General features: G+C 44.8%; 1 protein-coding gene across 1 annotated transcript; it reads left to right on the forward strand.

Moving 5' to 3' along the window:
- Window positions 1-3,419: 3,419 nt before the first annotated feature.
- Window positions 3,420-27,857, forward strand: LOC103674375 (signal-regulatory protein beta-1). The gene is made up of 6 exons (XM_008703283.2): window positions 3,420-3,574; window positions 19,319-19,672; window positions 22,097-22,417; window positions 23,220-23,540; window positions 26,651-26,758; window positions 27,305-27,857. Exons 1-6 carry the CDS (start codon window positions 3,472-3,474, stop codon window positions 27,322-27,324), a joined length of 1,227 nt encoding a protein of 408 aa, XP_008701505.2. The 5' UTR covers window positions 3,420-3,471; the 3' UTR covers window positions 27,325-27,857.
- The last annotated feature ends 64 nt before the right edge of the window (window positions 27,858-27,921 follow it).

Below are 27,921 nucleotides of genomic sequence, written 5' to 3' on the forward strand. Positions count from 1 at the left end.
AACAAATGGTCATGAAACAATTAGATATTCATATGTTAAAAAAAAGAAGAATCTTGGGGGCGCCTGGGTGGCACAGCGGTTAAGCGTCTGCCTTGGGCTCAGGGCGTGATCCCGGCGTTATGGGATCGAGCCCCACATCGGGCTCTTCCGCTATGAGCCTGCTTCTTCCTCTCCCACTCCCCCTGCTTGTGTTCCCTCTCTCGCTGGCTGTCTCTATCTCTGTCAAATAAATAAAATCTTTAAAAAAAAAAAAAAGAAGAATCTTGACTATTTCCTTATATACGAAATTTAATATTGTCTTAAAATAATATTACCTAATATTAATATTACTGAAAAACATATACAAAAATACGAAGAACAAATTAATATGATCAGATGGATCATAGACCTAAATTTAAAAACTGAAATGATAAAGATTCTAGAAGAAACCATGGAGAAAAAAACCTCAAGAAAACTAAATCTTTTTGGCCTTGGGTTAGCAGAGACTTTGTAGATAAGACAGGGGAAACACAATCTATAAAGGAAAGCATTGATCCGTTTGAGTTCATGAAACTTTAAAACTTTTCTTCTTCAAAAGATACTGTTAGGGATGCCTGGGGGGCCCAGATGGTTAAGCTTCTGCCTTCGGCTCAGGTCATGATCCCAGGGTCCTGGGATCGAGCCCCACATCGGGCTCCCTGCTCAGCAGGGAGTCTGCTTCTCCCTTTCCCTCTGCCTGCTGCTTCCCCTGCTTGTGCTCTCTCTGTGTCAAATAAATAAATAAATAACATTTTTTAAAAAGATACTGTTAATAAAAAGAAAGGGAAGGTTACCGACTAGGAGAAAATATTTGCCAAGCGAAAACTAACAAAGGACTTTCATCTGGGACAGTCACCCGTTTGTGCCAATCAGGTTTATAATCTGTGGTTTCTTTCAGGCTGAAATGTCAGAAAGAAGTGATTGCGGCCCGGACCCGATGGCCCACAAGCATAAAGCATTTACTGTCCGGCCCTCTAAGAAAAAGTTTGCCAATGCCTGAGAGAATGTTTAAAGAACTCTAACAACAAAATAGCAAGAAGACGGACAATCACATTTTTTATGTGAATGAAAGATTTGATCAGCGTTCCATCGAAGAACATATATGAGCATCAGTGAAAGTTTTGCTAATGCAAAAAAAAATATTTTTTTTTAACTGCTCTGTCCTAATTAGAACAGCTTTATAATAAGTTTCAGTCTCTCTTTTGGGCAAAACTTCCCACCTCGTCTTGTTGCTCAGAACTGCTATGGCTCTCCTTGGCCCAGATGCATTTTAGAATCACTTTGCCAGCTTTCATTAAAAACCCTTTTACAATTATGATTCGATTGCACTGACTTTGTATATTCATGTGGGCAAATTGATATCTTTCTGGTACTAAGTTTTGCCACTCGCAGATAAGAGGTGTCTTCGGTTTTCTTTGATGACTTTCAGTTCACTAGTCCACAGGGCTTTTTGGTCCCATCATGGTCTTATGCATCCCTACTTAGAGCTATCTTTAACACCTTCCAGTGTGTGGAATCTTTAAGAATTATTATTACTGTTTGCAGGGGGTTTAGGACATAAGAATGTAATTGAGTTTTGAGCATTGATTTTATATCCGGCAAGCTTATCACACTCAGACGGGTGCTCATAGTATAGACATTCTCTTCTTTGTAACCCTCACAACATAATCGACTCACCTAGATTAGTTTTTACACTCATTAAAGTGACATATGCACACGCTTCAACAGGTAAATAGTTCTATACCTTCTACATATGAAAACTGGAGTCTCCCGACCTCCCGCTATTTTCCACCTCCCAGAGGCAAGCATTTTCCACTCCTTTAATTGATCATTTTTAATTGATTCTTCTAGATTCTAAAGCCAGATCTCACACACCACGCCTATATCGTCTCTTCTTGACTTCTCACCCATAGGCACGATTCACTGACTTCCCACTCTGGATGATGGGGACGTAACGCTTTATTACTATGGACCCCACACCACCTGTGTGTATTTCTACTCCCCCACCCTAATATTTTAATTTTAGATAATGTCATAGTTAGTATCCACATTATAATGACAGTGACGTTGTGTTTTATAGCTCAGTCCTTTTTTTTCTTTCAAGATTTTATTTAAATTAAAGTTAGTTCACATACAATGTAGTATTAGTTTCAGGGGTAGAATTCAGTGATTCATCAGGAACATATAACACCCAGTGCTTATTACATCAAGTGTCTCAACCTTGTAACATTCCCAGCTTTTGTTTGCGTCCATCTGCTGGCGTGTAGTTTGGGTAACCACCACCATATTCAGGGTACAGAACAGTTTCACGGCCACAGAGCTTCCCTTATGCTCACCTCTCGTAGTGACGGCCGGCCCCACCACCCAAACCGCTGGCCCATGCCGATCTGTTCTCTTTAACTTCGAGAATGTTGTGTAAGTGGAGTCACGCGGTATGACACATTCTAAGATTGATTTTGTTCACTCCACATAAGGCCTTTGGAAACTGACAAGCTGTGCACACGTAGGTAAGTTACTCCTTTTCCTTACTGGGTAGTATTTCCCCGTAGGAACGCACCACAGTTCATTCAACCATTCACCTATCACTGGGTACTTTGGGTGTTTCCAGGGTGTTGGCACAGCAAAGAGAGCTGATCTACACATTCACACCAGGTTTATGTGAGGCTGTAGCCTTCATTACGCTCAGATGAGTGCCTGGGAGTGTGCTCTCTGGGACATAGAATCCACTTTCTCTCTTGAAAAAGAGAAGAAATGATGTAAGCACATACAACTTCCTTTTTATATTAAAGTGATCTCTACACTGAATGCAGGGCTTGAGCCCACAACCCAGATCTAAAGAGTCGCACAATACACTGACTGAGCCAGCCAGGCACCCCAAACACATACTACTTCTGAGGGCCATGCTGCACTGTGCATTTGGGCAAAGTTTTACCATTTCCATCAACAAAGGGTTGGAATAGGGAGTCATATCTGGAGCAGACTACTTTCAATACCAAAGTTTTGCAGACCCTGGCGTACCTGTTCCTTCTTCCAGCTGAGTAGCTCTTGGTGGAGGCTGGTGCAGAATGAGGCCACAAGCCAGCCACCCCCAAGTGTCCTGGGCTCAGGAGTTTGGGACACAGCCCCCAACTGCACATCCTTCTTGGCCTGGGGCTCCCAAGTGTGGAATGCCCAAGAAAACCTCAAGATGTGGGAAGGGACCCAGGGCAGAGAGCAGAGGCCCCAGATGGGTAGGAAGCATCATTCCTGCTGGGTATGTCCACTCTCTGAAACCTAGGAAGAGGCCCTCCCCACCATGTGAGGCCTTCTCTGCCTGACTTCTGTTTCACAATCCCGAAGCAGATTACTGCCTCACAGCCATGTCACTGCATCATAGATGCTTCCTCTTCTACCACAGGAAGGGCGGGCTGTTCCTCCCCCACAGAATAGAGGCCCCATTTCTCCAGCACACACATGTGCACAGAGCAGGGTCCTCAGGCCTCCACAATGTCGGCCCCTGCCTCCGGACCCCGCCCTCATCCTTACCTGCTGCTGGCTCTGCTGTTGGGACTCACAGGTGAGCATTGCCTTGGGGGGGGGACTCCCCATTCCCTGCCTCCTCACCCTCTCCCTGCCCCTGTACATAAACACAGGTGTGCTACCCTGACTTGCCACAGAAGGCCAAGGACAGGGTCTCATCTGAGAGCATGAAATCAGGGATCTGAGCATTTCCTCTATGAATCTGTCACCTGCAGCTGGTTACCAGGGGTGTCCAAACAGACAATGTTCCGATTAGTAACAATGACAACTTTATGTGAATTAATTGATCTAATCCTCACAACACCCGCCTATTAGCTATGACTGGACTCCTGATTGCAGATGGGGAAGCTGAGGCAGAGAGACCAACCAGCTCAGAGTCACCTACCTAAGTCAGTGGAGCAGCTGGGACTCATGTCCGGGCCACTCAGCTCCACAGTTCATCCTCTTAACCATGTTATGCTGCTTGGCTCCTCCTCCGTGGAGGCTAATTGCAGAAACGTCAGAAAACACAGAGAGGCAAACAAAAGAGCCATCACTCATCCCACTCAGAGGTCGCCAGGACTCCACTTGTGCTGGCTGTACTCCCAAACTCTTGTTAATGATGTCTTGGGTGTTTCCTATGTGCCAAATGTTTACTGAAATTTAACATGTATTACAATTTCATTTAATCCTCAAAATTCTTTGTATACCAGCATGCTGGGCCACACACTGTATATACACTTGGAATGCACTCATGTTTGTGTGTGTCTGTGTGTCTGTACACATACGACTGGGTGTGAGGTAGGGTACACACGTGAGGGCACACACTCAGGATTTTGAAAAGGCTTTCCTTTTTCTCTTCACATCATGTCCAGTCTACATGAAATGCACTCTGAACACGTGTTTGGTTCCTTCTCTCAGCTACTCACCCTCTTTTTGTACTTGTCTACACCCACCTCTCACCCTCCACCAAGCTCTTAGGAACCCACATCGCATGTAGTTAGCATGGCTTCTTAGTCTCTTCCAATCAGTCTTCCATGACCCTTCCATTTTGTGGAATGTCCCCCAGTTGTGGTTTGCCTGGTGTTTCCCATGATGAGAACCAGGTGATAGAGAGAGCACACACAGCATGCTTGAACACCATTGATACTACTGATCCACATTAGTAAATGATAATGTGTCGATTACTGGTGGTACTTTCCACCCAGTGACCCTCCTCCTCTTGTCCTGTCTGCGTGGTAGCACAGTCATTGCCTGTTGAGCAGATGTAATATGGGGGGTATAGACTGTGGCTAGGGGACTAAAGAAAGGCCCCGGAAAACAGTGACCTCGCTAGCAGCCAGTTGACCTGATTGATCCGTTAGCCATATTCTCTCTCTGTACCTTGGATTTCCCCCACGCTTCTCCATTACTTATAAAGGCTGTCATAGGAGACTGCTTTGTCTATGCTCATTGCCATTAACAAACATTACTTTGGGTGCTGCAATTGTTGGGGTGTGAGGCTGGGAAAAATCCAACGTCAAAATGCTCTTTGTCATTACTCCATGTTGGGCACTGGGGAGGAAGATTTGGACTTTGAGAAAATATTCATTTACATAGGCAGCATTCCTCTGTGCTCCTCGGATGCTCGCTTCTCTCTCATTAACACTGCTAGAATACACACATCATTCTACCAAACAAACTAACTTCTCTCTTGGTGCAATGAGGAGAACTTTGGCCAGTGCTGCCTTGGGGTTCCCCTTCCGTGCTAGATCAGAGTGGGGAGGAAAGGAGGGGATAAATGATATGGGGACTCCTGCCTGTATGATCTGCAGCTATAATTATATATACATCCCAATCCCAATCATCTAGTGTCCACAGATGCCTCCATGCCTCATGTAATCTCATGAGTGATAACTTTCTAGATTTTTGAGCACTCTCCATGTGCCACACACCTGGAAATGCTTACGTCTATTATGTCATGTGATCTTTGTATCCAAGCTGGACGTTCTCATCACCCATACCTTACAGATAAGAAAAGGAGCCACAGAAAGGTCCAAAATCACTCACTGGTAAATGGTAGTGCTAAGACTGGAGGCCAGGCAGCCTGATTCTGGATCTCACGCGTCTAACCATTGCTCTTCCCAAACCCGGTGGCCCCACTTCCATCTCATGAGATTTCTGCAGATCTGCCAATGGATGTGGGAAAGGGTGGGGTGTGGGGAAGAACATTTGTGGTTTGCTTCTCTTGGGTGTTTCTGCTTTCTGGGTATATGCAAATGGTTGTTTCCTCCAAGTCATCTATGTGGGAAACAGCTTCCTGAGAATTTCCTGAGAAATCCTACATTGAAAATAGATTCAGGGTCTCAGAAAGGTGTTGCACTGGACAATTTACACATTACACAAATATTTATGGATGCCTAATAGGTACCAAGAACTGGTACATGAACTTAGGGCACACTGGTGAATAGAAGAGACAAAGTAGTTGCCTTCGTGGAAGTTATATCATCATGAAGTAAAGGACAGGAAAGAGTAGACATAACAAATCAATAAATAACATAGAATACAGCAAGTGATGAGTGTTGAGATAAAACAGTACAGTACCATGCTGTCTTGGTGATCACAGCTTTGTAGTATAGCTTGAGATCAGGCAACGTGATGCCCCCAGATTTCTTTTTCAAACTTTCCTTGGCGATTTGGGGTCTTTCCGGTTACATACAAATTATAGGATTGTTTGTTCCAGCACTTTGTGACAAGGCAAGAAACAACAAATGTTGGCAAGGATGTGGAGAAAGGGGAACCTTCTCACACTGTTGGTGGCAAGTTGGTACAGCCACTTTGGAAAACGGTGTGGAGATTCCTCAAAAAGTTAAAAATAGAGCTACCCTATGACCCAGCAATTGCACTACTGGGTATTTACCCCAAAGATACAGATACAGTGAAAAGAAGGGCCACATGCACCCCAATGTTCATAGCAACAATGTCCACAATAGTCAAACTGTGAAAGGAGCCGAGATGCCCTTCAATAGACGAATGGATAGAGAAGATGTGGTCCATATATAAGATGGAATATTACTCAGCCATCAGAAAGGATGATTACCCAACATTTGCATCAACATGGATGGAACTGGAGGAGATTATGCTAAGTGAAATAAGTCAAGCAGATAAAGACAATTATCATATGGTTTACTTATTTGTAGAACATAAGGAATAGCATGGGGGACATTAGGAGAAGGAAGGGAAAAATGAAGGGGGGGTGGAATCAGGGGGAGACGAACCATGACAGACTATGGACTCCCGGAAACAATCTGAGGGTTTTAGAGGGGAGGAGGGAGGGGGGATGGGTTAGCCCAGTGATGGGTACTAAGGAGGGCACGTATTGCATGGAGCACTAAGTGTTATTCGCAAACAATGAGTCATGGAACACTACATCAGAAACTAATGATGTACTGTATGGGGACTAACATAACATAATAAAAAAATGATTTATCATCCCCAGCTAAATTAGGTCCTTTGATGTTATCCAAAACAAGGATCAGAAACCACTTCCTATAGAAAAAAAATGGGTGTACCACAAAATATTACTTTCAATTATTTTTTGGAGTCTAGATATTTGTACACGGAGTCATTGCTGTGTAAGATCTGATGGGTTACAAATGCCTCTGTCTTTATAAATTGGAAAAAGAATGCTTAATGGATGGGAAATGGAACATGACAACCAGTGTGATCACATGATATATCCATTGTAACATTATTTGTGGACCTTATAATCCAGAAGTGATGTCTTAGACCTTTGCATGTCCCATGTATATGTAAACCACTAAAAGACTTAAGCCCTAGAGAATCCCCAGAATTTCAACCTCACCTAAAAGGACCCATGTGACCAGTGTCTCCTGCTGTGAACAGGAGCCCAGAGACCCTGTGTGGCTTGGGGATAACTAACATCTATGGCCATTCACCACTCTCCTATACCTTCAGTTCCAGTACTCAGTGATTAGGAATTTAAAATCAAAAGTAACATGGGAGAAATTTTAACTTAGAGAAATCCCACTGTAACATGAGAGAAATCCTGAAGGAATCAAAACCAAATTTCTGAAGCACACTTTGTTCCCATTTAGGATAAATAAACATTCCTCGTTGGTGGAGTCAGTTACATTCCGGTTGAGATTTGACTTGGCAGTGAGCTGATTTATTTTGTTTGACATTTTGTTTGTATATTTTCCTTTTTGTTACCTAAGCATGAAGCTGATATTACTGTCAGACACTGTGCTGAGTGTTTTTCCTGTATTAATTCATTTATCCTAACATAAATCCCATGAGATAAACACTGTTGTTATCACTTCATTTTGCAGATGAGGCACCGGGCTAAGAAAGTCAGCATCTTGCTGATGTGCCCACAAGTAGAAAGTACAAGAGCTGAGCTTAAACCCAGTAGTCTGACCCTACGGTTGGTTTCTTACACACCGCTCACACTGCTCAGTGAATGAACACATTCTCCTTTGACAGATCCAGCACTTCAGAGTTCAACACACAGTGTAAAACTATCCGATGAGGATTCTGATGTGGGCTGGATTGGATTTTGTAAAATAATTAGAGAAGAGTGGGCTTCCTTAATGTTCTACTATTTCCTTCAAGAACAAAGTGTTCATCTATATTTTAAAATTCCTTTTTATATCTTTAAGTAAAATTTGATTATTTGATCCTTAAAGTTTTGTATATTTCCACTTAAGTATATTCCAACGTGTTTTTGTTGCTGCTATTATTCTGTTGTCAATGGCATCATTTTTTCCATGATGTTGAATGGTATTAGCAGGTTTATAGGAATGTGATTGACAGTTACAAGCTAATCTTATATTCAGCTACATAGTGAACTTCTATTAGCCCTAACACTATTTTAGTAGATTATCTTAGATTTTCCAGAAGGTTGATCAACTATATGTATATGGTGACAATTCCATTGATTCATTTTTTTTCTGATTGTTTTCTTGCTGGAAGAGAAGATGTTTCCCTTTTTTCAATAGCCTTTATTGTTTTAGAGAAGTGTTAGGTTCACAGAAAAATCAAGCAGAGCACACAGCATCCAAATGAACCCCTCAGTTCCTAACATGCATGGCCTCCCAAACCATCAACATGCCACACCTGATGGTATGTTTGTTACAACTGGCAAACTTATATGGACACATCCTTATCACTCAAGGTCAGTAATTTACATTAGATTCCACTCAGGTTGTACATTTGATGGGTTTTGACAGATACATAATGACAAGTATCCAGCATCATAGTCTCATACAGAGTAGTGTCCCAGCTTGCAAATCCTCTGCACTGTGCATATTCATCCTTTCCCCCACCTCCCAAACCACAGAAAGCATGGATCTTTTACAGTCTCCATAATTTTGCCTTCCCAGGATGTCTTAGAGTTGTAATCATACACTACGTATGCAGTTCTTCAGGTTGGCTTCTCTTATTTAGTAATATGTATGTAAGGTTCTTCCATGCCTTTTCATACTTTACAGCTCATCTTTAAGACCTCATTCTATAGGTTTTAGAACTACATTCTATTGTCTGAAGATACCACAGTTTCTTTATCCATTGACCTACTGAAGAACATTGGATGGTTTCCAAATTTTGACAACTATGAATGAAAGTGCCATGAACATCATGTGCAGATTTTGTGCAGACACATCTTCAGCTCCTTTGCATAAATACCAAGAAACACAATGCTGGATCATATGGGGAGGCTGCACTTACTTTTATAAGAAACTGCTAAACTAATTTCCAAAATAACTGTACCATTTTCCATTCCCACAAGCAATGAATGAGAGCTCCTGTTGCTCCATATCCCCACCAGCATTTGTAGTTGTGAGCAAATTATCTTCTTAAAAGACTAAAAGAAGAAGAGAACTGGAGAAAGAGATGAAGAAACTAGCTTGAAGATCATCACCCAGAAGTCTCTCCACCTATCCACTGCTGGATTTAGGTTATGAGGTTCAGTCACAAAGGCCCACGGGGGCTGGGTGTTCAGTGCTGAGAAGACATGTGCCATCTGGTTGATTTTCCACACCCTGAACCTGGGACTCTCCTGAAAGCAGTATTACCAAAGTCCCCTCCCATCCTTGTTCTAGTCTCTCACCCCCATATCCCCACTGCAGTGAAAAATTACAGTCCTTCACCCTGGGAAAGCAGAGAAAAAAAATCCTGGGCTGCTCCTCCTTCCATTAGAAACCCGAGTCCTACTCTTGGGTCACCTCAGGCTTTATTGGCCAGACTATGGAAATGCATTTTTCCTGACTTGCATCATTTGTTGTGATTGTGTCAGGTGTATTTAGTTTACCATCCTCCCTGGTTTCCTGTCTTGTGCCCATTCTACTTGCCTTTTGTTGCTTGAAGCTTCACAGAGATCTTGTGAGTAGAGTCTGTGTTAAGGTGTCACCCCCAGGGGCATCATGACTGAACTTCTCTCTCCTCTCTCTGTTTCAGGAGAAAATCCTGGTGAAATGTGGCATATGAATCTTATAGACTAATATGTCTGTCTTTCAATAATCACCTCTTCTGGAAAATGTAAAGGTTTCAACATCTTGCTTCAATAAATCAATTTCCCTGCACTTTTATATTTGTCTTCTTATTATCGCACAGTCTCCGGCCTTAAGTTGGGATGGTTTGTGTGATGAAGTGGCCATTGGGTGTTGTCAATTGTAAATTTCAGAGACCTAATGTCCAGTTACCCAAGGCAGCCTGGGGAGCAGGGACCACAGGAGGAAATATTTGCTCAGGAATCATCCTGCATCACTTTGTAAATTTCCCATTCACATGGCCAGGAGTGAAAATGATGTTTCAGGGTAATAACCATACAAACATTCCTGGGGGAGGAAAGGAGGGGATAAATGATATGGGGACTCCTGCCTGTATGATCTGCAGCTATAATTATATATACATCCCAATCCCAATCATCTAGTGTCCACAGATGCCTCCATGCCTCATGTAATCTCATGAGTGATAACTTTCTAGATTTTTGAGCACTCTCCATGTGCCACACACCTGGAAATGCTTACGTCTATTATGTCATGTGATCTTTGTATCCAAGCTGGACGTTCTCATCACCCATACCTTACAGATAAGAAAAGGAGCCACAGAAAGGTCCAAAATCACTCACTGGTAAATGGTAGTGCTAAGACTGGAGGCCAGGCAGCCTGATTCTGGATCTCACGCGTCTAACCATTGCTCTTCCCAAACCCGGTGGCCCCACTTCCATCTCATGAGATTTCTGCAGATCTGCCAATGGATGTGGGAAAGGGTGGGGTGTGGGGAAGAACATTTGTGGTTTGCTTCTCTTGGGTGTTTCTGCTTTCTGGGTATATGCAAATGGTTGTTTCCTCCAAGTCATCTATGTGGGAAACAGCTTCCTGAGAATTTCCTGAGAAATCCTACATTGAAAATAGATTCAGGGTCTCAGAAAGGTGTTGCACTGGACAATTTACACATTACACAAATATTTATGGATGCCTAATAGGTACCAAGAACTGGTACATGAACTTAGGGCACACTGGTGAATAGAAGAGACAAAGTAGTTGCCTTCGTGGAAGTTATATCATCATGAAGTAAAGGACAGGAAAGAGTAGACATAACAAATCAATAAATAACATAGAATACAGCAAGTGATGAGTGTTGAGATAAAACAGTACAGTACCATGCTGTCTTGGTGATCACAGCTTTGTAGTATAGCTTGAGATCAGGCAACGTGATGCCCCCAGATTTCTTTTTCAAACTTTCCTTGGCGATTTGGGGTCTTTCCGGTTACATACAAATTATAGGATTGTTTGTTCCAGCACTTTGTGACAAGGCAAGAAACAACAAATGTTGGCAAGGATGTGGAGAAAGGGGAACCTTCTCACACTGTTGGTGGCAAGTTGGTACAGCCACTTTGGAAAACGGTGTGGAGATTCCTCAAAAAGTTAAAAATAGAGCTACCCTATGACCCAGCAATTGCACTACTGGGTATTTACCCCAAAGATACAGATACAGTGAAAAGAAGGGCCACATGCACCCCAATGTTCATAGCAACAATGTCCACAATAGTCAAACTGTGAAAGGAGCCGAGATGCCCTTCAATAGACGAATGGATAGAGAAGATGTGGTCCATATATAAGATGGAATATTACTCAGCCATCAGAAAGGATGATTACCCAACATTTGCATCAACATGGATGGAACTGGAGGAGATTATGCTAAGTGAAATAAGTCAAGCAGATAAAGACAATTATCATATGGTTTCACTTATTTGTAGAACATAAGGAATAGCATGGGGGACATTAGGAGAAGGAAGGGAAAAATGAAGGGGGGGTGGAATCAGGGGGAGACGAACCATGACAGACTATGGACTCCCGGAAACAATCTGAGGGTTTTAGAGGGGAGGAGGGAGGGGGGATGGGTTAGCCCAGTGATGGGTATTAAGGAGGGCACATATTGCATGGAGCACTGGATGTTATAAGCAATAATGAATCATGGAACTCTACATCAAAAACTAATGATGTACTGCATGGTCACTAACATAAAATAATAATAAAAAAAACCCAAAAACCAAAAAACGGTACAGCTGGATACAACAATGTCAGAATCTTCAGGGCGGGTTGTATTTAAACAGGTAGCCTGAGTGGCCATCACTGAGAATGGAGATTTGAGCAAAGATTATGAGAAGGTGGGGAGTGAGCCATGTATTTTCTGGAGGAAGAGACTTCCTGAACAGCATAGGAACAGCATGAGAGTAGAATCCTCCTGCTCTGTTTAAGGATTTGGGCTTTTATTCTAAGTGAACTGGTTACCAATGCAAGGTTTTGAAGACATAACTGACATGACCCAACATGAGTTTTAAATTAATCTAGCATTTGGTTGAGAAGAGACTTCCACAGCACATAGATAGAAACAACTAGAGCATTTGAGAGCTCACTGCACTCATGTCAACAGGAAAAAGCAGTTTTAACCAAGAAAGCAGTCAGGAGAGAAAGGGGAAAGAGGTCAGACTGTGAGTGCAGGCAGAAGGGGAGCTCAAGGTGTCCTGATGTATAGGATTTGGGGTGGGAAAGAAAAGCTCCAAGGGTTTTGGACCTGAGTGTCTGGGAAAATAAGGTGCCTCAGCTGAGATGTTCAAGAATGTGGCAGAAATTGAGGAGTTCAGCTGGGGACATGCTAACTATGACAGGTTTATTTCTATCTAAGAAAACTGTCAAATGGCTGGTTGGACACACAAATCTGGAGTTCAGGGGCAAGGCCTGGGCCAGAGATGGAAAGAGGATTATAGATATACAGATGACAGAGTTTTCACATTTCCCTGGCTCCTCTTGACCCTCTGATCCTCTTCCCTCTTCCCTCCCATATTCCCTCCATTTCTCCCCCCAACACGCATTCCTATTTCTTCCCATTTTTGTCCTAGCAGTTCAGCTTGCTGACCCCAATCTTCTTTTCCAGACTAACAAAACAAACCACCCAATCTCCTTGGCACACCCATGACCCGCCTGTAATAGCACGTGGCTTCATTAAGAGGCATGTTTGGTTGCAAATACTGCTAAGTACATGGGTTTTCCCAGCTCACACGCCGCAAGGGTGAAGCATAGATTTTCTCCCCGAGGGGCAGCTAAGAGAAATAGAAAAGAACCCTGAGCCTACGTGTGCTGCACCAGCAGCCTGCTCCTCTGATTTATATCCCTGCCTGGTTTGTAGGACACTTCAAGTAAGAAGGAATGATTCTGTATTTCTTGATGTCTCCAAAGACCGGCTAGTCACTGAGGCAGGGAAATCCAACTGCAACGTCTTGTACCTGCAGTTCAGTGATTGCCTGAAGGTGACTCATGTTCCTTTAATGCATAACTCGTTGTCCAGACATAGAATCACCCACGATTCTTTTCAGAACACGATTGAAGCCTGCTCTTCCCTTTGCTTGATTTCTCCCACGGTTCTACCTCCCCCATTGAAGGGCAGGTTTGTCAAATCTACCAGCCTCTGGAACAATACATGTACTCTTTTTCCTCAGGCCATTTAATGCAATGAAAGTCTCTACCTGGATGATCTCCCTATCTGAGTACATAGATCGTATTGTGCTAAATCACACATAACACAAAATCTAATGTTTCAACCTTTTTAAGAAAACCATTCAGTGGCATTAAGTACATTCACAGTGTTGTGAAACCAGCACCGCTGTACATTTCAGGAGCTCTGTCAACATCCCGAGCAGACACTCTGCACCCATTAAGCAAGAATTCCCCATTCCTCTTCTCCCCAAACCACTGGCAAACCTTAGTCTACTTTTTTGCATCTAAAATTCATCTCTATGATAAGTGAAATAAGTGAAGCAGAGAAAGACAATTATCATATGGTTTCACTCATTTATGGAACATAAGAAATAGCAGGAAGATTGGTAGGAGAGGGAAGGGAAGAATGAAGGGGGGTAAACATAAGGGGGAATGAACCATGAGAGACTACAGACTGGGAAACAAACTGAGGGTTTCAGAGGGGAGGGAGTGTGGGATTGGGATAGGTCAGTGATGGGTAGTAAGGAGGGCACGTATTGCATGGTGCACTGGGTGTTATACGCAAATAATGAATCATGGAACACAACATCAAAAACTAAGGATATACTGTATGGTGACTAACATAATATAATAAAAAATTATTTAAAAAATAAATTAAAAAATGAAATAAAATTCATCTCTTCTAGGTACTTCCTATAAGTGGAATCATATATTGGTCCTTTTGTATCTGGCTTATTTTACTTAGAATAATATTTTTTAGGTTCATCCATATTATCAAACATATCAGAACATCATTGCTTCTTAAGATTGAACAGTATTTGATTGTATATATTGATTTTGTTTATCCGTTCATCTATGGATAGAAATGAATTTTTTCTGTTACCTTTCGGTTATCATGAAAAATGGTGTCATGAATATTGATGTACAAGTATCTGAGTGCCTACTTTTAATTCGGGGGGTATTTACCCAAGAGTGGAATTGTTAGATCATATATCTAAATTTTATATTTAATTTTAGAGAAAATACTGCAGTTTCCACAGTGACTGTATCGTTTTGTATTCTCTTTTTTGTAATAGTTTTTTATTATGTTATGTTAGTCACTTTGTATTCTTAACAATAACGTACAAGAGTTTCAATTTCTCCACAACACGCTCAACATTTCTTTCTTTTTAAAAAAAGATTTTATTTATTTATTTGTCAGAGAGAGAGAGAGCACAAGTAGGCAGAGCACCAGGCAGAGGGAGAGGGAGGAGCAGGCTCCCAGCTGAGCAGGGAGCCCGATGTGGGGCTCGATCCCAGGACCCTGGTATCAGGACCTGAGCTGGAGGCAGACACTTAACCAACTGAGCCACCCAGGCGCCCCTCAACATTTATTTTCTGATATTTTTATTTCATTGTATTGTATTTTGTTTTGCTTTGTTTTGTTTTTGATAAAAGGCATTCTAATGGATGAAGGGATATCTCATTGTGGTTTTCATTTTCATTTTCTAATGACTAGTGATGTTCAGCATCTTTTCATGTGCTTTCTAACCATTTGAATGAGAAGATCTCTAGAGAAGAGTCTATTCTAGTCCTTGGTCCATTTTAGTTGGGCTCTTTGTTATTTTGTTGTTGAATTGTAAGAGTTCTTTATGTATGCTGGTTATTAATCCTGTATGAGACTTGTGCTTTGCAAAGATTTTCTCCCATTCCATGAGCTGAGCTTCCACTTTTGTCCTCTGCTACAAAAAGTTTTAATTTTGATGAAGTCAAACTATAGATATAGATATATACAGTTTTGTGTGTTTTTGTGGTCACATCCAAGAAATCATTGCCAAATCAAACGTCATGAGATTTGCCTATGGGTTTTTTTTTCAGAATTTTGTAGTTTTGGCTGTTACATTTAGGCCCCTTCATCCAATTTGAGCTCATTTGTCTATACAGAGGAAGGTGAGGGTTCAAATTCATTCTTTGCATGTAGATATCCATTTTTCGCAGCACCTTATGACTGTTCTTTTCTCCATGAATCGTGTTGGCACTCTTGTTGTAAATCATTTGACCATATATGGAGGCTTTATTGCTAGGCTCTCTATTCCTTTTTTTTATAATAATATTTTTTATTATATTATGTTAGTCACCATACAGTACATCCCTAGTTTTTGATGTAAAGTTCCATGATTCATCCCTTTCTTCCCCTACCAATCTTCCTAGTTCTTATGTTCCACAGATGAGAGAAATCATATGATAATTGTCTTTCTCTGCTTAACTTATTCACAAAACTTATTCAAAAGAATAGAGAAAGGACCCAAATTAATAAAATTATGAATGAAAAAGGAGAGGTCACAACCAACACCAATGAAATAGGAACGATCATTAGAAACTTTTATCAACAGCTTTATGCCAATAAATTAAACGACCTGGAAGAAATGGATGCCTTCCTGGAAACCTATAAACTACCAAGACTGAAACAGGGAGAAATTGATTATTTAAGCAGACCGAATAATTATGAAGAGATTGTAGCAGTGATCAAAAACCTCCCCCAGGGGTTCCTGGGTGGCTCAGTCATTAAGCGTCTGCCTTCAGCTCAGGGCATGATCCCAGAGTCCTGGGATCGAGCCCCACATCAGGCTCCCTGTTCGGCAGGGAGTCTGCGTCTCCCTCTCCCTCTGCCTGCAGCTTCCCTTGCTCGTGCCTTCTCTTTTTCTGTCAGATAAATACATAAAATTTGAGAAGTTCTTTGTAGATCTTGGATACTAGTATTTTTTTTTTTTAAAGATTTTATTTATTTATTTGACAGAGAGACAGCCAGTGAGAGAGGGAACACAAGTGGGGGAGTGGGAGAGGAAGAAGCATGCTCCCAGCAGAGGAGCCTGACGCGGGGCTCGGTCTCAGAACGCTGGGATCACGGCCTGAGCCGAAGGCAGACGCTTAAAGACTGCACTACCCAGGCGCCCCTGGATACTAGTCTTTTATCTGTAGTGTCATTTGCAAGTATCTTCTCCCATTCTGTGGGCTGCCTCTTAGTTTTTTTGACTGTTTCCTTGGCTGCACAGAAGCTTTTTATCTTGATGAAGTCCCACAAGTTCATTTTTTCTTTGTTTCCCTTGCCTTTGGAGATGTGTCATGAAAAAAGTTGCTGTGGCTGATGTCAAAGAGGTTGCAGCCTATGTTCTCCTATATGATTTTGATGGCTTCTTGTCTCACATCAAGGTCTTTCATCCATTTGGAGTTTATCTTTGTGTATGGTGTGAGAAAGTGGTCAATTTTCATCCTTTTGCATATAGCTGTCCAATTTTCCCAGCACCATTTATTGAAGAGACTGTCTTCTTTCCACTGGATGTTCTTTCCTGCTTTGTCAAAGATTAGTTGCCCAAAGAGCCGAGGATCCGTTTCTGGGTTCTCTATTCTGTTCCATTGGTCTATGTGTCTGTTTTTGTGCCAGTACCATGCTGTCTTGGTGATCACAGCTTTGAAGTATAGCTTAAAATCCGGCAACGTGATGCCCCCAGCTTTGTTTCTCCTTTTCAACAATTCCTTGGTGATTCGGGGCCTTTTCTGGTTCCACACAAATTTAAGGGCTGTTTGTTTCAGTTCTTCGAAAAATGTCATTGGTATTTTGATCAGGATGGCATTGAAAGTGTAGATTGCTCTGGGTAGCATAGACATTTTAACTATGTTAATTCTTCCGATCCATGAGCATGGAATATTTTTCCATCTTTTTGTGTCTTCTTCAATGTCTTTCAAGAGTGATTTGTGGTTTCTAGAATATAGATCCTTTATGTCTCTGGTTAAGTTAATTCTGAGATAACGTATGATTTTTGGTGCTGTAAATGAAATCGATTCCCTAATTTCTCTTTCCTCAGTCTCATTGTTCGTGTATAGAAATGGAAGTGATTTGAGCATTGATTTTGTATCCCGTCACATTACTGAATTGCTCTATAAGTTCTAGTAGTTTGGGGATGGAGTCTTTTGGGTTTTCCATATAAAGTATCATGTCATCTGCGAAGAGAGACAGTTTGACTTCTTCTTTCCCGATTTGGATACTCTTTATCCCTTTTTGTTGTCTGATTGCTGTTGCAAGGACTTCTAGTACTATGTTGAATAATAATGGCCAGAGTGGGCATCCTTGTCATGTTCCTGATCTTAAGGGAAAGGCTTTCAGCTTTTCCCCATTGAGAATGATATTCGCTGTAGGCTTTTCATGCATGGTTTTTATGAAATTGAGGAGTATGCTGGTTATTAATCCTGTATGAGACATATGCTTCGCAAAGATTTTCTCCCATTCTGTGAGTTGTCCTTCCACTCTTGTCCTCTGCTACAAAAAGTTTTAATTTTGATAAAGTCAAAACTACAGATATATATATATTATATATATATGGTTATTTGTGCTTTGTGGTCATATCCAAGAAATCATTGCCAAATCAAACATCATGAGATTTACCTACAATTTTTTTTCTCAGATTTTTGTAGTTTTAACTCTTACATTTAGGTCCCTTCATCCAATTTGAGCTCATTTGTCTATATAGAGGAAGGTGAGGGTTCAACTTCATTCTTTGCATGTAGATATCCAGTTTTCCCAGCATCTTATGACTGTTCTTTCCCCCATGAAAGTATAATAAAAAATATTATTAAAAAAATTTTAAAAAAAGAAAGTGCAGAAATAGAACTTACATTAGGGTCAATTGATTTTTTCTCTTGATATTTTATTATACCTTTTTTTAAAATGATTTTTTATTATATTATGTTAGTCACCATACAGTACATCCCTAGTTTTTGATGTAAAGTTCGATGATTCATTAGTTGCGTATAACACCCAGTGCACTATGCAATACGTGCCCTCCTTACTACCCATCACCTGCCTATCCCGATCCCCCACCCCCCTCCCCTCTGAAGCCCTCAGTTTGTTTCCCAGAGTCCATAGTCTGTCATGGTTCATTCTCCCTTCTTTTTACCCACCCCTTTCTTCTTCCCATTCTTACTAATTATTTTAAAATTTAAAAAAGAGTTCTCTACAGAACTGAAAAAAAATTTAAAAATTTTTTTTGAAAATAAATAAACAAAAGTTAAAACTTAAAAAAGAAAAAAGAAATGCGGCTTGGCTGAACCTTGGTTTTAGCCCAACAACACCAACTTTGGATTCCTGATCCCTAAATACAAGATAGTACACTTATGCAGGTTTCAGACACTACATTTTTAATAATTTGTTACAGCAACACTAGGAAACTAATATGATATGATTGGACTATGGAGGAAAATCCCAGGGATTTGAACACTACTCTACTTCTCATTTAACCTACCTGTTCATTGTGTGGAAGCTCTGTCATCACCCTCACTCACGTGTCCAGACTGATCAGCAGACCCAGCACGTGCACGTGCGTGTGGAGGAGGGAAGTGGACCAACAGAGGATCTGGAAGTGAAATGCACAGCCCACATAACACATCCCTCCCTTCAGCTCACACACAGTGGTCTAAAGAAGTCTCGGGGTCCCCCTGAATGCAAGGGTCCAGAGAGTGCAACACGCCACGAGGCCAGAAAGTGGACAACCAGAAACACTGGGTGAAACACGACACTTCAGAGAGGCTGAGGCACTCACACCTGCTGTGTGACACATCACGGAGTCTCTCTGTGTCTCAGTTTCCTCATTGGTGATGGGGTCTCACGTTACAGGCTCGTGGGGAGGGCTGCATGGCGCGTCCATGTGACGTGCTGAGCCCCAGGCCCGCTCACGGTGCGCACTCAGTCAGTGAGCTGTTGTGGATAAACACTTGAGGGGACGTACAGGATCCCGTCAGGAGCAATAAATGCCGGCTCTGTTTCCCTCCAGGTGCGGCAGGAGAGCAGGAGCTGCAGGTGATCCAGCCTGACAAGTCAGTGTCTGTCGCAACCGGACAGACAGCCACTCTGCGCTGCACCGTGACCTCTCTGCTCCCCATTGGGCCAGTTGCGTGGTTCCGGGGCACAGGGCCAGCCCGGGAGTCAGTCTACAATTTCAGAGGAGGCCACTTCCCCCGAGTAACAAATGTTTCAGACTACACAAAGAGAAACAACATGGACTTCTCCGTCCGCATCAGTAACATCACCCCAGCAGACACCGGAACCTACTACTGTGTGAAGTTCCAGAGAGGCAGCCCTGATGTGGAGTTAAAGTCTGGACCCGGCACCCAGGTCACCGTGAGCGGTGAGTATGGCCTGGGCCTCCTTGTCCCCTGCTGGTGACAAGTAAATAAGAATGCGCTCCATTGTCTAAGGAACAGTGAAGAACCAGGTGTTGTGGTGGGTGCCCCTGACTTGAGCCCCTTTCACAGATCAGGGAAGTTGAGGCTCGGAAAGGTCATGCTATTTGCTCAGGGTCACACGGCTGTAAAACCATGCGAAACTCCAGAACCCCAGTCTGTGGACTCCACAGCTCTCGCCTTTTCCACTCCTGACCAGCCCTCTGGTTCCAGGATGAGGGACTGAAATTCTGAGTGACTTGCCCAGTCACAAAGTCCTACTTCACCCCTGCCTCCAGAGAGCACTCCCTTCTATGTGGCCAGTCTTCTCTTGGCTCAGCACTTACTGAGCACCTGCTGTGTGCAGGCTCTGCTCTGGGTGTGGGGGAAGCAGCAGGGAACAAAACAGGCAAGGGTTCCTCTCTCATGAGGCTGACATTCCCTTCCCTTCCAGTGTGGACAAATGCACCCACACAGGGAGGGGGGACAATGTCTTTCTTTCTTTCAGCTTCAGAAAAATCACAGTGAGAAGAGGCCCAGGCTCACTGTATAGTCTGACCACATGGGCAGAGAAGATGCCAGAGGTTAGGCATTTGTTGTGGGTCCGTCCAGAAAAGCTTCATGCAATTCTGGCCTGACTCCCGTAATAGTGATTGAGTCTCCCCACAGCGCCTGGACATAAGCCTGAAGGAGGCTTTATCCTGACTGTGCAGACATTACAGAAGTTCCCGTGATGCTTCCCTTGCCTGGAGCCACAGCTGGTACGTGGCTTCAGCACCAGGCAGACCTGTGCCTCCTAGAAGAGCGCGCCTTCCTCTTCCCCAAGCTGCCCACACTGTGATGCCCTGCGTGACAGTGGATGAAGTCAAGGGGCCATCTCAGCCCCTTTTATGGATGGGGACACTGAGGCTGAGCAGATCTGGCCTGACCAGGGACGGGAGCCACACCCTGACTCACAGCACTGCTCTTTGCACACTCACTGTGCTGGTCAAAGCAGAGAAACTTCCAGTCTTCTCCTTGAAAATCTTGTATTGTTCCCTTTTTCAGCAATAAGCATTAAAACACTCATGAGGAGAGCTTTGCACGCCCAGATCACACAGGTCCCAAAACAACTCATGAAGAGTTGAGCCTGTTCCTAGAGGACACGGTTCCTCACATCTAAGAGCATCAGGACGCTTTCCCTTCTGTGCGATGCTCTTCTTCACGGAGCAGCCTGAAGCGGCAGCCTGGACGGAGCAGAGGGGCCCCCGCAATCCCAGCAACACCAGACACCCCATTCCTGGCTCTGCAGACTGAGGGTGACTGGCAGGCACATCCTGGAGGGTGTCTGGGTCCCCTGGGCAAGAGTTCATATTCTAGACTCAGCTGTAGGGACCCCACGTCCTCCCTCTGTTGCTACAGGTCAGCAGGTCTGGGCACCCAGAGGGACCCTCCCCATGAATGCTTGCAGTGGAGAATCTCAAAGGGTGAGAGGAGGGTGGTGGACACTGTCGGGATGGAAAATGTGGGACCCTTGCTCTGTTGTAGATGAAACAGCTGGAGGCCATGGGAAGTCCGCCTGGGATGCAATGAGGGGTGAGGGGCAGCGCCTTTGTGCCTGGACCCAAGTAGGTCGGCTCCATGGCGAGGTATAGACAGAGACTACGCAGGGGGAGTTCCCTCACAACGTTGTCACTATTTGAACATGTAAGGAGATCACAGGGAATTTCCAAAACCTTGACCCCAAACGTGGTCAAGCTGGATCTATTTATTAAGCCTTGGGAAGAATATTCAGAGCGGGAGTTTAACATTCTCTTGAGGCTGACTTAACTTTCAGAGGCTTTCTGATTCATCTGCTCCTTTCCATGTGCATTTTCAGTGATAAATTCCAAGCAGAACTGCTTGTATTCCCTCACTCGCCCCTCACTGCGACCCCAGGAAGGAGACATGCCTGCTGTCCCATGTCACACAGGAGGAGCCCACGCTGTGCCACGGCCATACCTCCTGTGGGCTGCCCAGGCTGGTTCTGGCTTAAATGGGGGTCCCGCTCTGCCCCTGCTTCCCCTGCACGGACTCTCTGACCTCAGTAAGGTTTGCAGGGAGGCAGGTAGGATGGTTGATGCCAAGAGTCACACCCATCAGAAATGTCATTCCTGTGCCCAGATTGGTGGCAAGTCACCTGGCAGAGAAGAGAAGTGGGACCTTGAACTTAGGCCTGGAGCTGCACCTGGGCCCTGTCTCCGACTCAGAGTTCAGCTATGGAACCTGGGGTCCTCCTCTGTGCGATGAGGAGATGACACCACCCTCCCCACACTATCCGAAGGGCCGAGGGTTCTCCAAGGTGTCACACACGTATCCTTACTGCTGATGACCACAGTCATGCTTACTGATCATAAATGCTCCTCTTGTAGCCAAACCTTCTCCCCCCGTGGTGTCGGGCCCCGCGGCCAGGGCCTCGCCTGAGCAGACAGTGAGCTTCACCTGCGAGTCCCACGGCTTCTCCCCCAGAAACATCACCCTGAGATGGTTCAAAAACGGGAATGAGCTCGCAGCCTCCCAGACCACCGTGGATGCAGAGGGACACGGCACTTCCTACACCATCTCTAGCACGACCAGGCTGGCGCTGGCCCCGGGGGACGTTCGCTCCCAGGTCATCTGCGAGGTGACCCACGTGACCCTGCAGGGGGGCCCTCCTCTCCGTGGGACTGCCAACTTGTCTGCGGTCCTCCGAGGTAGATATCCCTCACCCCAGCTCAAGCCCAGGTCTGCCTCCAAGTCTCTGGGCCTGCCCCTCCCCCACTCTGCCCCAGGCCTTCCACTGCCCGGGGTTGACATCTGACAGACCCTCCCAGTCACCCCTGACCTAGATGCACCGTCATCCCCTACTGTTTTCATGGCAGCTGCGGGGTGAACACCTACCGTGTGCCAGCACTGTGCTGGGTGGTTCATTTACTTTACCATAGCAATCCCAATTATTGAGCACCTGCTGTAATCCAAGCCACCGTGTCCTTGGTGATGTCATTTATTTTGCTACAGTTATTCTATTCCAACTGCATGCCATGGACTGAGTATCTTTTTTTTTCTTTTTTAAAGATTTTATTTATTTATTCGACAGAGATAAAGACAGACAGCGAAAGAGGGAACACAGGCAGGGGGAGTGGGAGAGGAAGAAGCAGGCTCATAGCGGAGGAGCCTGACGTAGAGCTCGATCCCATAACGCCGGGATCACGCCCTGAGCCAGAGGCAGACGCTTAACCACTGTGCCACCCAGGCGCCCCTGGACTGAGTATCTTGATTTCACTCATTCTTAGCCTAATAGGAGCTACCAGTCCTTGAGCACCTACTGTGTGCTGGGCACTGTGCTTAGGGATTTCATTCATATGCAGACACTACCCTCAGTGTTTGAGCACCAGCTGCATACCTAGCACTGTTCTGGGTGATTCCCTTGCTGTGTGGGGGGAGCTAAGTTCTCGAGCCTTCCGCTGTGATCTGTCTGTTCCATAAGGTCAGAGCTTCTGCTCTGTGCTGTTTCAGTTCCGCCCACCTTCGAGGTTTCCCAGCAACCCGTGGCAGGGGACCAGGTGAATGTCACTTGCCAAGTGACAAAGTTCTATCCCCAGCGCCTACAGCTGACCTGGTTGGAGAACGGAAACATGTACCGAACAGAAACAGCCTCAACGGCCTCGAACCTCACAGAGAACAAGGATGGGACGTTTAACTGGACGAGCTGGCTCCTGGTGAATTCGTCCGCCCACAGGGAAGATGTGGTGTTCACCTGCCAGGTGCAGCATGACGGGCAGCCCGCGGTCACCAAAAACCATACCCTTGTGGCCTCTGCCCACCAGAAGGACCAGGGTGAGACCTCATTGATCCTCTTCTTAGTGGCCTGCCCCCTGCTCCTTCCCCTGACAGTGATTAAGTCCCTACCCCTCCATCCACCCCCTGCTCCTGCTCTTTCTCACCTGGGCCTGCTCTCTTATCCCTTCTAGACCTTTCCATCACCACCCCAGGAAATGTCTGCACCTGCCACTCTGAAATTCTGGAAGGGACCCTGAGGACCTGGAGATTTGAGTCTTGACCAGGCTCCCGGTGACCGTGTGTGCTCACACCTGGGGTCTCCTTCGTCCCCTTGTTTGTGACAGCAGACCAGCAATATTCACGATCGCTCACAGCACATTTACTTTATGCCAATTCCAGTTCATTTTTTTTAATTTTAAATTTTTATTTAAATCCAACATAGTTAACATACAATGTCGTACTAGTTCCCGGTGCACAATACAGTGATTCGACACTTCTGTACATCACCCGGTGCTCATCACAAGTGCGCTCCTCAATCCCCATCACCCCTTAGCCCTTCCCCTCATTCTTCCCCTCTGGTAGCCATCAGTTTGTTCTCTGTAGTTAAGAGTTCATTTCTGATCTTTCCTGCTTCAACCAACCCTGTGACCTGGAATTTTACAGAAGGGACTCAGGGAGCAGTGAGGGCCAGATGGTAAAGATTTCCTGCCCTTAGAGTAGGTGAGGAAATAAACTAGTCAAGGGAACCCCAGTCCCTGAAGACAGGAACCAGGAACATGTACAACAAACATGTGTCAATTATAGCAGCAGGGTCTTTCCCCAAAGACCTAGAGTCCCCTTTCTACCACCAAAATATTTCTTCTTTCTCTCTCATGTAACATCAGGAGGAGTTTGAGCCAGTTTTCCAGGAGTCTGCTCTGCAATACCTCTGAAAGGCCCATGATCCTTCTAACATGCCCTATGACATTGTCCTCACTGCTGGGTCAACACTGGCTTCTCCGAGTATGCATTTCCCAGCTCAGCTGGGAGCGTAGAGATAGGAAGGGGAGAACTAATGATTTCCCTTAAAACTACAAGTATGGAGAAGTTGCGTAATTGTGTCCACTAATGACTTAGTCATGGATGCACAACCAGTTGCAAACGGAGCCCACACTTGTGTGGTCATATGATTAATGTAATTGGTTTTTCTATGAAAGCAATATCATTACACACTTTGTAAAATTAACAAGAATTCCCTAAGAGCATCTAAAATGGAGTATATATTCAGATTTTCCCAAAATTTCCAGTATAACTTTATTTTGTCACCTAACTTGGTTTTAGTTCAGCTGTAAATGATTGAAAGAATTTTCCTGTGAAACACTTGGACAACTACACTTCTTTTTTTTAATTTGAAAAAAAAAATCTGAATAGCTAGGGCTAATCAAATTCTTCATTTTATACTGGATGCTTGTGGGAGGGGTGCTTTTGAGGAATTTGGTCCATTTTCTCTGAGTTGTTGAATTTCTGCCCATAGAGCTGCTCATGATATTACCTTGTCCTTTTGATGTCTGTAGGGTCTGTAGTGATCCCCTATTTCATTCCTGATGTCGAAAATATGCCATTTCTCATTTTTTTCATTGTCAGAACTGCCAGAAATTTTTCAATTTTACCGATCTTTCCAAAGAACCCACTTTTGTTTCAGTGATTTTCTCTATTGTTTGTTTTTAATTTCATGGCTTTTTCTCCTCTTTTTTATTTCCTGCTTGCTCCTGCTCATTTTTTTAATGGGAACAAAGTTTACTGCAACTAGCCTTTCTTTGTTCTAATGCCACGCCTGAGCCGCCTTCTGTTCCCCAGGGAATCTGGAGTGTGGAGCCAGGATATCTTGGACCTACCCTGCTCTATCTGCCACCAGGGCTGGGGACTTCTTGGCCAGCCGACTGAAAGAGACCAGGTCCAAATGCGCACATTAGAGCTGGCTTCGGATCATAGCAGAAGGGGAAACTCACTCTGAAGTGCTGCCCCATCCACGTGCATGAGAGAGGGAAGGGGGCAGAACTGGCAAAGGGAGATGTTGAACACAATACAGAACAGCAAGACATGGCCCATGCACAGAGGGCTGGCCAGCTGGATGCTCTTTTCGAGTTGTTTTAAATGGAGTGGAGGGGTTAAACCTCTGTACCCCCACTTCCTGAAGTCATCTGCTGCAGGCTCCCCTCTAAGCAAGTGAAACATGGGCAGTACAGCTCTGTCAACTGAGAAAAAGACCAAAGGGCCACCCAGTCAAGACCTGCCATCCTCCAACATGCCAGGGGCTAATACGGTGAGCTCTCTGCTCCTTCCTTTAAGATTATGCCATATATTTCAAAAGATTAATTCAATCTCACTACATAAACATAAAAGCAAAAACCAGTTATTGTGAAAAGGTAAAGAATATGAAGCTGTGCTACCAGATCCAACCTCTATGTCCAACAGAAAGATGTCAGCTGGTGTAAGCACTGGGGTCCAGGTGGGCTGGATGGTGTTAGAAGCCCCTCTCCAGCATTAGACCCCATTTCCTTGCCTCCCCAGGGTGTTGTCCAGACAGCAGGCCTCATGAGGTCAGGCCACCCTGAGGCCTCCCTCAGCACATGAAAACATGAGGTCATCGAGCCCCAGACATAAAGCAAAGCAGGGCAAACTTGCACCTCACTCACAGTGACATCTGTCCTCACTCTACTCGAGGCCAGGCTGACATTCGTTCTTATGACCCTGAGATGTTGGACATGCCGCAGACAAAAGACAAGGTGTCAGAGTGATCCTACGAGACACCGGTGACGGATTTCCCTGGGGTTTCCCACTCATCTTATGACCCTCCATAAACTCTGAGCCTGTTTTCTCATTAGAAAGAGGATATACAACCTGCCCTGTTGGGTGTGAGGACCGAGTCAGTAAACCACATCGCTGGGTTACTGAGCACTCATTCTATCCAACCCTTCCATCAAGAAGTACACCTGGTACCCTGAGAAGGGTACATTAGATAAGGAACTTCTTACCCTGAAGTCTACCTCAGTCTTCAGTGCAGTGGAGGTTCCTGGCCTTCAGAGCATTGATGGGGCCAGGTGGCCTCATATGACGTAAGTGGAGGTCCCAGGGAAGGGACTCCTGGGTGCCCCCTCTGATGGTGCCTCCTATCCTTTCATTTCCAGTCCAAGAGCTGTCTACTCCATTCCTGGTGGCTGTCACCCTGAGCCCAAAGCTGCTGCTGCTCATCGCTCTCTCTGCCATCTATGCCCACAGGAAGTGTGGGCCTGACTGTAAGTTGTGGGACAGTGATGGCTGGCCAAGATCAGACCTAGAAGTAGCCAAGTCAGGAAGAGGGGCAGGCCACAGGTCACACAGGGTCAGCACCCACCTGGAGTAAAGAGCAGGTGATACACCTAACTCAATACCCTCAGGAACCTCAGGGATCCCTCTGACAGGTTCTCAACTCCCAGGAACTGTGTGAGGGTCTGTAAGAGGTGAGTGTGGTCAAACCTTTCAACGAATGTGCACAGCGTTCTTGGGCTTCTGGGAAGGAAGTGGGCAGAGGGGATGAATGAGAGGCAGCTCGGTGGGAGGATCCCTTGGAGATCATCTCTAGATTATTTGAGCACTGGTGCTCTTTTGCCTACAAGATGTCCACATTTAGAGGAAGGCTGACAAGTGCCAGATGGCTGCTCAAAAGACGGCTTCCACTCTGACCCTGTGTGGGACACACTGGAGGGGTTAGGATTGGGGGATCAGGGGGAAGGGAGGAGGGGAGGGAGGAAAGCTGAGGTGGAAGAGTCCAATGTCAGAAGTTGCCTGTCCTCTCACAACAGGTGTCCCAGGAGGAAAATAGCACTGAGGACATAGGAGACACATGGGGAGCATTTCTGGAATGATGAGCAGATAATTAACTGTGAACATGGGTCCCACAGCACCTTCCTTCCTCCCCTGCTACATGCCACCCTCAGTCTCTGCTGCCTGCTTCCTTTCCTGAGGGACCCGGCCTAACAGAAGGAACAACTAGAAGCTTCCACGACTCTGCCCCCAAGTGCCTTGCTTCCCCCTGAGACCCACTTCCCCACACCTCCTGCTGCTCCTTCTCAGGGTCCCTGATGCCCCAGAGCTGTGTCTTCATACCAGGTACTCAGCAGGGGCCATGGGAAGTTGCTCTGAGGTCTGAAGCATGGATATCTGCCTGGAATGTGAGAAACAAGTCACATCTACACATCCCAGGTATCTCTCATCCATCTCCTGGGGACCGTGGCCATGAACTACACACTCATGTCCATGCTCTCAGGAGTTATTCCTGCCAAGCCCCAGCCTCCCCAGCCTTGGTGAGGTTCTCCATTGGGTCTTAAATACAAATGAATCCCATGCTGGTTTGCAGAAGAGAAATGATTCTCCTTCCTCTTTGCCTGCATGTCGTACTCCTCAATCCCAGAGACAAGAT

This window comes from Ursus maritimus, unplaced genomic scaffold (assembly GCF_017311325.1).
Source record: "Ursus maritimus isolate PB19 unplaced genomic scaffold, ASM1731132v1 scaffold_22, whole genome shotgun sequence".
Classification (NCBI taxonomy): domain Eukaryota; kingdom Metazoa; phylum Chordata; class Mammalia; order Carnivora; family Ursidae; genus Ursus; species Ursus maritimus.

Excerpts from the sequence above, each read along its gene's own strand:
- LOC103674375 (XM_008703283.2), top strand. The coding sequence starts at position 3,472 with ATGTGCACAGAGCAGGGTCCTCAGGCCTCCACAATGTCGGCCCCTGCC. Across the intron at positions 19,673-22,096 it reads CACCCAGGTCACCGTGAGCG|CCAAACCTTCTCCCCCCGTG; the intron begins GTGAGTATGGCC and ends CTCCTCTTGTAG. Across the intron at positions 23,541-26,650 it reads TGCCCACCAGAAGGACCAGG|TCCAAGAGCTGTCTACTCCA; the intron begins GTGAGACCTCAT and ends TTTCATTTCCAG.